Source organism: Thermobia domestica, chromosome 7 (assembly GCF_964235325.1).
Source record: "Thermobia domestica chromosome 7, izTheDome1.hap1.1, whole genome shotgun sequence".
Classification (NCBI taxonomy): domain Eukaryota; kingdom Metazoa; phylum Arthropoda; class Insecta; order Zygentoma; family Lepismatidae; genus Thermobia; species Thermobia domestica.
The window spans coordinates 244,671,893-244,682,293 of NC_137460.1; the positions used below are offsets into that span (position 1 = coordinate 244,671,893).

The 10,401-nt window shown below is 39.4% G+C and overlaps 1 protein-coding gene across 1 annotated transcript; it reads left to right on the forward strand.

Annotated features, from left to right (window-relative positions):
- The first annotated feature begins 8,864 nt into the window (after window positions 1-8,864).
- On the forward strand, window positions 8,865-9,848 carry LOC145689646 (zinc finger MYM-type protein 1-like). Its single transcript, XM_081763834.1, has one exon. It carries the CDS (start codon window positions 8,865-8,867, stop codon window positions 9,846-9,848), a length of 984 nt encoding a protein of 327 aa, XP_081619960.1.
- Window positions 9,849-10,401: the final 553 nt, after the last annotated feature.

Genomic DNA, 10,401 nt, shown 5'->3' on the forward strand with positions numbered 1-10,401 from the left:
GCAGCTTACAGACACAGCTCGTAAGAGCAATGGGCCTGTAGCTCGTGGGGCTAGTTACGGCTTTCCCTGGCTTTAAGATGGAAAGAACCAGGGCCTCACACCAAGCGGGTGGAAAAAACTCCTCAACCCAGAGGCGATTATACAGCTGCAATAATGCAAGCTGAGAATCGCGGGAGAGATTGCGCAACATATCATAGGAAACACGGTCAAGCCCGGGCCCAGTATTGGACGATTCGCGGAGAGCAGAATCGAACTCAACGAGCGTGAAAGGAGCGTTATAGTCCTAACTGTTGGTGGTACGGAAATTTAACGGGTTTCGCTCCAGCTGAGGACGGGAACGAGCAAAGGCTGGTGGGTAGTGATCTGATTCAGAGATAGTGGCAAAATGGTGGCACAATATATTGGCGATCTCTGAGGGATTGGTCTCTAGAACACCATTCACGTTTAAGGCTGGAACAAGTAAAGAAGCGGATCCGTTTAGGGAGCGAACCCGACGCCACACAGTTGACATAGGTTTGCGACTACTGATGGACGAAACGTAATTCTTCCATCTTTGGCGCTTCGAGAGCTTTACCAGACGTCGAGCACGAGCACGTAGAAGATTGTCTTCTGTGGGATGATGATTAAAAGTAGCAAGAGCGCGCCGACGAGCCCGGATAGCCTCACGGAGTTCCGCAGACCACCATGGAACACGCTGCGGGAAACGTCGCCACCGCATTCTGGAATGGAACCATGAGCAGCATCAAGAACAGTCTGCTCAAAAGCTTCAGCCACAACAGCTACAGGGAGATCATCATGATAATGAAACTCACTGAGATCACGGAATTTACGCCAGTCAGCACGCTTCAAATTGAAGCGGCGGAGAGGAAAAGGAGGAGTAACAGGGAGACCTTCAACAAATAACGGGAAGTGATCACTGCCACAAAGATCAGGATGCACTCTCCAGGTCAATGAGGTCAAGAGACCAGCACTGCACATGGAGAGGTCGATACAAGAATATGTGCCATGGGCAGTGGAAAAATGAGTAGGACTGCAATCGTTAAGGATAAGCAAGCCACTCACCTCAAGAAATTCGGTGACCTCGCGGGCACGACCGTCAGTGCGGACAGAACCCCACAGACGGTGATAGGCATTAAGGTCTCCTACAAGCAAGACTGGCGGCTCAAGTTGATGGAAGAGCTGAAGCAGATCGGCGGTTGTAAACGCTTCTGAGTGAGGAACGTACAATGAACAAACTGTAAGCGGGCGAGAAAAGTGTACTCGCACCGCAACGGCTTACAGGTGGGATACAATGTGAATTTGCTGAGAATACACAGAATCGGAGGCACAGACTGCCACGCCGCCAGCAGCGTGGGCAGCGTCTGGCTTATCACATCGATCCATAGTATACCCAGAAAGAAGAAAAGACTGGGTAGGCTTAAAATCGGTTTCCTGCAAGCAGAGAAGTACAGGCGAGTGGTCAGTGAGCAGTTGGGTCAATTCCTCACGGTGACCACAGAAGCCATTGAGGTTCCACTGAAGAAGCGCCATACTGGAAAGGATTAACGTTTGAGGCGAACTTTCCCACGGGGTCCAATAACAGCCCACTCGGAATCCATAAGTTCGTCCTCCACCATGTCAGATTTCAGAGAAACGGCAGGGGGCTTACGAACTGGCGTAGATTTTGTTCTCTTGGGAGTGAGAACAGTCTCGTTCAGCCGGCGAATATGTTGGCTAAGTTTCAATCCGGCGATGTAGGGTAACACTGTTCAACACTGAATTTCTTTCCTGTAAACTAATAGGTGATTCTTAAAGATTTTTTTCTGCTGAATCTGAAAATAATATCCATTTTTGCGTATCAGGTCTCAGTTACTGGAAAAATGGGGAAATGTAGTTAAAATTTTCTATTTTGTGGAACTATTTCGGGGAAATATATATTTTAAAAACTTTATTATAATAATGTTTTATATGTATATATTTCAGACACTATACATTATTCATACATCTTGATGTATAAAATGCAAGCCTTTATTAATATAAAACGCATGACTACCCCTTCTCACACACAAAAGGTAAAGAAATTTGGCGGAAAAAGTGGAAAATTGGACGTCGGAAAGAAATTTCCCCACATAGACCTGGCAACACCGGATGACGGTGAAACAACTGACTATCAATATTTACTTTTTGCTTGTTGGTGTGGTGAGCTTTATTTCCTCTTGAATGCTATAGCAGACAAAGAACATTGAAAGGTGTGTTTTTGTGACCCGTAACGGGTAGATGTTTCATTGTAAAGTAGTTAACATTTGGAAACGTTTGGTATTGTGAAATTAAGTGTTACAATTTTGAAAATGCCTAGGAAATGTAAGAATCATCGTGACAATTTCTGTTATGTGTGTGGGCGAATAACTCCAAAACAGAAACTCACCAAGATAACGCCTATTGTTAAGAAAGCATACGAACTGTATTTCTCATCAAAGGTCGACGTAGGGAAGCCCTGGGCACCGAAATTTTGTTGTAAATCCTGTGCTGTGAATCTAAGGGGGTGGTTACGTGGTTCTCATAAGTGTATGCCATTTGCTACACCAATGTTATGGTTTGAATCACATGATCACTTACATGACTGTTACTTTTGTCTTTCAAATGTAAAGGGAATAACGTCCAAAGGTAAAAAGTCGGTTCAATACCCAAATCTACAATCAGCTAGAAGACCCATCCCACATGGCGAAGGTTTTCCTGTGCCTGTGCCGCCAGCAGTATGGACAGTAGACAGTAGTGATGATGAGAATGAATGTTGTGTGAGTAGTGAGAATGAAGATCCTACATACAGTGAACGTGTCACAGAACCACATTTGATAACTCAAGAGGAACTGAACGACCTTGTTAGAGACTTGAACTTACCCAAACAAAAAGCTGAGCTTCTAGCTTCAAGACTGCAAGGTTGGAACCTTCTTCAAAAAGGAACCAAAGTTACATTCTACCGTGAAAGACAACATGACTTTCTTAAATTTTACAGCAGTAGTGATGACTACATATATTGTACTGACGTTGTAGGACTGATGCAGGCATTACAAATACCGTATAAAATTGATGAGTGGCGGTTATTCTTGGACTCGTCGAAAGCAAGCATGAAGTGTGTTCTCCTCCACAACGGTAATACTTACCCTTCGATTCCAATTGGATATTCCGTAAACCTGAAGGAAACTTACCAAAATTTGAAACTCCTTTTGCAAAAAGTGAGGTATGATGAGCATAAGTGGAACATATGTGGGGACCTGAAGGTGATTGGTTTGGTGTTAGGGTTACAGTTAGGCTACACAAAGTACTGCTGTTTTCTTTGTGAGTGGGACAGTAGAGCCAGGGAAATGCACTACATACAACGAGAATGGCCTACCCGTGCATCCCTCACTCCTGGAGTTAAGAATGTGAAAGAGAAACCTCTTGTAGACCCCAAGAAGATTTTTTTGCCTCCCCTCCACATTAAATTAGGGCTTATGAAGGTATTTGTTAAAGGGTTGGAAAAGGAAGGACAAGGATTTAAGTATATTCAGACAAAGTTCCCAAACATCTCAGATGCTAAACTAAAAGAAGGTGTGTTCATTGGTCCCCAGATACGCCAATTGATGAAAGATGACGTATTCGATGGAAAACTAACTGAAGTGGAGAGGAAAACCTGGAATTCTCTTAAGAGTGTTTCAGAAAACTTTTTAGGAAACAACAAAAGTGCGAACTATGCGCAACTAGTTGAGGAGTTGTTGTCAAACTTACACACTATGGGGTGCAATATGTCGCTGAAAGTGCATTTTCTACATAGTCACCTGTCTTTCTTTCCCGAAAACCTAGGAGATGTGTCTGATGAGCATGGTGAGAGGTTTCATCAATCAATTCAGATCCTGGAGCAGCGATACAAAGGGAAATCTGGTGTTTCAATGCTCGCAGACTACTGCTGGACATTGGCCCGTGATACTGTCCCCACATCACACAAGAGGAAATCTTCGTAGGTATTTCGTTTCTTACGATGTCTCAATCTATCTCTACGTTTTAATCAAAAGATGACTTTTGTTTGGGTGGCAATGTATAAAGGCATTTCAAATCCAAATGTGGAATTTTAGTGTTTTTTAAACTTTATTTTAGTTTATTGTTAATGAAAAACTCCATGAAATACTAATGTATAAGCATTCTTTTATCTTTGTGATATCCAGATATGCCATGCTTACATTTTTTTTAAAAAATGGTTTCTATTGTACATAAAAGTAATAATATTATTAAAATGCATAAATTCACCAAATATAGAGTTTGATTCTAACTTTCATTTAAACATTTCTCAAAAGGTAGACCTGATACAGCATATCTGACTTCAGATTCGTGATCAGCAGGTCAGAAACCATAAAGAACACCTACTTTCGTTTTGGAAAGAAAAAAAAAGTTAAAATTTGTAGAACAGTGTAATCGGCGATGGGCTGGAGTACGCCGAAGAGCACCACTAACAGAAACACGTGGGGTTTTGGGAAGTTCGCTTGTCGTTGCACCACCGTGTGAAAATGCACCACACCTGCTGACTGATTAATGCGATAACCAGGACCGTGTGAAATTGCTCGATAATGAGCACCGTGTGAGATTACACCGTGAGAAAATGCACGTCACCTCGGTAAGTACATGACATTTCTTTTGCATGCAAAATTCCCGTACAGTTGTATTTTTTATTCGACATTCGTTCTTTTCAATTCACTGTGCATCAAGTCTCATTACTTCAAAACTCAAAATAACATTTTAATCCATTTTTAAAACCTTTCCCCTTAAAGCACTGCAAAACTTCTCTTAGTCACGTTTGAAACAACGATAAAATATGACATGTAGAACACAGAGTGCTCTTTCCAGTAGTGTCCCAATGGCTCCCCTGGCAAAGCTCTGCTTTGGGCTATAAATTGAAATTCACGTGGACCCAAAGACACCTCATTTGATGGGGCAACTTTGGGCATTTCCTACGAAAATTCTGTAGCGGCCAAATTAACAATCTAAATGCAAAGTTGATTTCAGCCTTTCATTCTACGCATCTCACAACCTACATCCCCCAAAAGTTTGAATTTTTAATATTAAAATAATGCCTATTTTTTTCTTTTCAAAATTTGCAGTGCCCAAAGTCACCCCATTTGACTGTAAATATTTGTGTAATACTACGATATTGAGGTGCCACCGCCTAATGACTATTTTCGTACAATCACTACTAGTGTATAAATATTGATAAGCTCTGCTAGAATAAAGAAGCATGTCGCATGATAGTAAATGGAAATATTTTTTATATAAAACCTGTTTATAATCTTGATTTAGTAGTAAGTGTTTACAGCTTGTAATAGTTCATACATTGGAGCCGCCACTGATGTGACTTCCCTTCGAGCCGCCTCTGGATGACGTTCCTTGGGAGATACCTCTGCGCTGGTTTGACGGCTTAGGAAACACCCCCTAGAAATATGGACGAGTCTATTTAACTTAATCAAGTTAAATAAAATTGAATAAAAATTATGTTAAGTTAAATACTTATTACTTTTAATTCACATAATCCAATATTATTTCTGCTAGCAACATACATTATTTATTTCTTCTTTGATGTCCATAATAAGAGGTTGTAGTTATGATGATGTCGCAACAACGCGTTTCTTCCCTGCCTCGTGGCTCCGTAGGTAGTGGGAGGTCAGTTGTGACCTGTCGCTGCTTCCGCTGGGTGTTGCTGCGAGTAGCTGCCGCTGGCTGTTTGCTTTGAGTATTTGTCGAATGGCCGAATCCAGGAGGGAGTTTGTTGAAGGAAACTGTCGTTGTTTGCTTGTTTGCTGGTAGTTAGTTCTCTATTTCTTTCTTTGGATTTATTAACATTGGGCACAGACAGAGAAGGAAATAGGAGGGTGAGCAGATTGCGGATAATTAAAGGTAAGAAACAAGTTAACTTCCCTTTCTATCCTTTCTGTGTCTGTGACATTTAATGTATGTGCTCGGTCGAGTTATTTGCTCCATTTGGTTGATCAGTCTAATTTTAACGAGAAATCGAACTCGGATCAGTTTCTGTATTTGAAAGAAAGTAAATTCCAGAAATTGCAAGACAAGTTTTAAGAAAGACTAGCGTATTCAACTATTACGTAATCATTACTTAAGTTATTAGCGTATGTGGTTTGTTGCTGCCTCGTTCTATTAAGTAATTAGTTCCCGAAATACTACCTTACGTCATTTGTTGCTGCATCGTTCATAAATTAGTAAGTTGTCAAAACGTTAAAATTCTTGATTAAATTGGAAAATCGATCTATTAACAAAGGTATTGTATATTGTATATTGAATTAAATATTAATTATTGTAAGGTAGCTTGCATAATTCAAGGAAATTGTTACTTGCATACATGTTCAACTCAATCTTTAATTCAAATTATTTATTCAGCTGTTGTGATATTTGAATTATTGTTAATAAATTATTATCAGATGAGAATTAGCTCTGATTTGCCATAATACTTTGAAAAACTGAATAATATTAAGTCTTGTTTTCTGGAAATTTTCACGGCTGCTTGCCTCTGGTCTTGTGGGGGGGGGGTAAGGATTTCTTTCTTAATTTGAAATTTCAGTGTTGACTCCTATCGGACCGAGATCGAGGGGCATTACAAGCTTACTATCCAATATCCTGTCTCCATTTTACGAAATGGTCTTAAGAACATACTTATGGGAACAATTGTTATATTAACATTCTTCTCATACCCTAAGATTATTTATATTCCTCTGACTACATGTTTTCCTGGATGATATTATTTTCACGATACATATTTCTTCAGGCATCAGTCTGTGTTAGTTCTTTCTTTGTACACGTGTTTTGCTTTTTCAAAGTATTTCTAACCAAGTATTAAGTTAAATTTGATGTTAAATATCAATATCATTAATACTATTTTTTCCTTCCTTAGAATTATCACCACGCAGCGGCGTATTCTGCATGAATGCAAGGCATGCATTGCATGCGTTCTTACTCTAGTTTATTTATTTTTAATTAATTTTCAAGGAGCCAAGACTGAAAAATTACGGAACTTCCCTTGATATCATAGGCCAGTACGCGTTACGAAAGCTGGCAGTCAGTAGTTGAGAAAACTGTTCACGTGTGGCGCTGCAGTATTCTTGATAACATGTGTAGGCATTTGCTCAAGATCCTTGTCGTCCGCTAGCCTGTAAACCTGTGTTTTATTGGGTGAAAGAAGCGAGAGAAATCCAAAATGCATGCAACTCGAAAGTTGCACGCAGCATAGTTGCTATCTATACATATACACGAAATGACTAAATCAAAGATATACCAAATACTCCCTCAATTTAATTGCATTAGCTAAATGAAGGAAATGAGCTAAATGAATTAAATTACTTGTACGGAGAATATGTATTGACATTATCTCAAATACATTTATTTTGTAGTCACTTAATGTACTATTTGTTAAATAAAGAATCGCGCAGATGTGATTTAAATGTGTGTGAATTTGTTTAGTGAAAAAAAATGCTTAAGTGGTTGGAAACAAAGCATTAAAAAAATGTCTGACGTGAAAGCAGAATTTCTTCTGCTTTTGCAGCGTTGTCGGATCTAAATGCAAGAGAGTATGGGTGTATGAAAAAAAGTTTTATGAATGCTGTGTGGTGCGGTGCGGTCTTTAACTCTATTTCGTTTCGCTGTATGAAATATTTATAGTGCGTGCGTTTTACTTTATCGTTAGTGTTGTGTCTTGTGTGAAGTGTATCTTTTTAGTGTTTACTATGGATAGAGAAGACGTAATTTTGAACTTGTTTGAAAAACCTTTCAGTGCTCGCCCTATGGAGGAAAAGTTACTTATAGTAAGAAATGGATGACCCACTCCAGCTCTAACGAACTTAAAGTCACAAAACAAAACTTGTGTGCGCAATTTTAATCCCGACGTGTATAATAAAACTGTGTGGCTTTGCGGTTCGGAAAATTTGTGCAAACTATTTTGTTGTCCTTGTGTTTTGTTCGGAACCGAAAACTCACCATGGAACAGTAAAAACCAGGGCTACGCAGACCTGAAAAACCTTCATACTGCTATTACAAGGCACGAAAAATCGGACTCTCACGTTAATGCACTAATAACTTTGGCAAAATTAGAATAGACGTACAATTTGATAAGCAAAAGCGAGAGGATATTAGAAAACATAATGAAACCGTAAAAGAGAATAGGGAAATTTTGAAAAGACTAACGTATGTGACGTGTCTTTTAGGCAAGCAAGAATTACCTTTTCGCGGGCACGACGAAAGCGAAGAATCGAACAACCGAGACAACTACGTGGAAATCCTGCAGTTATCAGAATTTGATGCAAAATTGAAACACCATTTGACCACATCTAAGGTTTTCTCAGGTACATCTCCCTTAATTCAAAATGATTTAATACAAAGTGTGGGTGCAGTTATGGTTGAAGAAATTAAATCTCAAATCAAAACAAGTCGTTTCGTATCTATTATGATCGATGAAACATCAGATGTCACCAATCTATCCCAGTTATCTACTGTGTTGCGTTACAGTCACAACAATAACGTTGTTGAAAGATTTTTAGGGTTTAGTGACGTTAGTTCTGATCGTAGTGCTGCAGCATTAACAAATCTAATTATGAAAGTCTTAGAACAGTTTGAGTGCAAAAATAAACTGATCGCACAAACTTACGACGGGGCTGCAGGGTTAGCAGGTGACATAAAGAGGGGTCCAGACGCGGGTAAGGGAAATTGTTCCGGAGGCGATTTTTATACATTGTTACACGCATAAGCTAAATCTTGTGTTGTCACAATCCGTTTCCTTTATTAGTGCTTGTCGCATATTCTTCGTTACGATTAATGAAATCGCTGCATTTTTCTCTTCTTCAACAAAAAGAACTAATATGTTGGACACATTTGTTCAGAAAAGATTCCCACAACTTGCAGCTACGAAATGGAACTTTTCCAGCCGATTAGTGCAAACTATTGCTAACAGCAAAGATCAGCTCCAGGAACTATTAGAAGCCATCTTAGAATCTTCTGGGGATTGGGATAGTATTACCGTACAAGAGGCAGACGGATTTCTTGCAAAGTTAAATGACTTTCAGTTTAATTTTCTTCTAAATTTGTTTCAAGACGTATACACTTTCACCGATGTAGTGTTTAATATCTTACAGTACAAGTCTTTAGACATTGCGTATTGTTCAAAAGAAATACTGAAACTGAAGAAGAGACTGTCATCAAAACGCAACAATGGTTTTGAAGAAGTTTGGCGCGACAGCTTACTATCTAATGATCCGCCGACAAAACGTCGAAAACAAGCCAATTCCTCATCAGTAGAGGAGGAATTCAAGAGGCTTTATTGTGAAATATATGACACCATAATATTGCAGCTGCAGCACCGTTTTGATTCACTGCCAGAAATGTCTTTTTTGGAACGTCTTGATTGTTCTAAATTTTCAAAAGATTTTCCAGAACAACAGTTTGTGCAATTGGAGAAAATGTACGCAAAGCTCTTTGATTTTGTACGATTGAAAGCCGAGCTTAAGGGTGTCTATAATTCTGATCATTTTGTGGGAAGGAGTTTGGGAGATATTTACAACTTCTTAGTTTCAAATGGTCTACAGACTGGCCTTCAAGAACTTAAACTGTGCGAATTAATTAGAGTTATACCTTCAACTACGTCATCACTGGAACGTTCATTTTCGGCCTTGAAACGCATAAAAGCATTCCAGAGAAATTCTCAAGGACAAGAACGTCTTTTGGCTTTGGCGATGATGTCTATAGAGAAAGATCTAATAGAAATGAAAAGCAACGATTCATTCTTTGACAAAGTCACCGAGGAATTTTGCAAGAAGACCAGACGAGTGGATTTTCCTTTCAAGTAATTGGTGAGTATTATCATAATTCTAATTATTTTCTGATAGTCTACTCTTTTTGAACATGTTGTATTTACAGAGAATGGTGGGTACAAGAGTAACGCAAAAGAGCATTGAACCCCCTTCTTTTTCCCAAACTATTTTTTTTTTTTAAGTATTAATTCCGCATTACTATTAGGATGCGCTTATAGATGTGCATACCAATGTAACAAACAAACTTTGGAGTTATATAAATGCTTGAGAAACCGCTGGAACGTAGCGAGGAACATATATAAGAAAGTATCCATTAGTTTCGTAAGTTTCTGGGCGAGAGGGGCAAGAGGAAATGCAATGACGACTGGGACTTCATTACAGCGTTACATAGGCGATTGGAGCATCCACATTCTTTTTGCTCTTCTGTCAAACGAAACAGAGAGAGAGGGAGATAAAAAAAAGCGCAATGTGTCTGCCTGCTCGAAGGTGTCCCTCTTTGAGAAAGGGGATGATTGTCTTCGCTGACAATCTTCCTCATGTCCTCAGTCACAGCTGCCAACTTATTTGGTTTACCACTACCTTTTTTTTT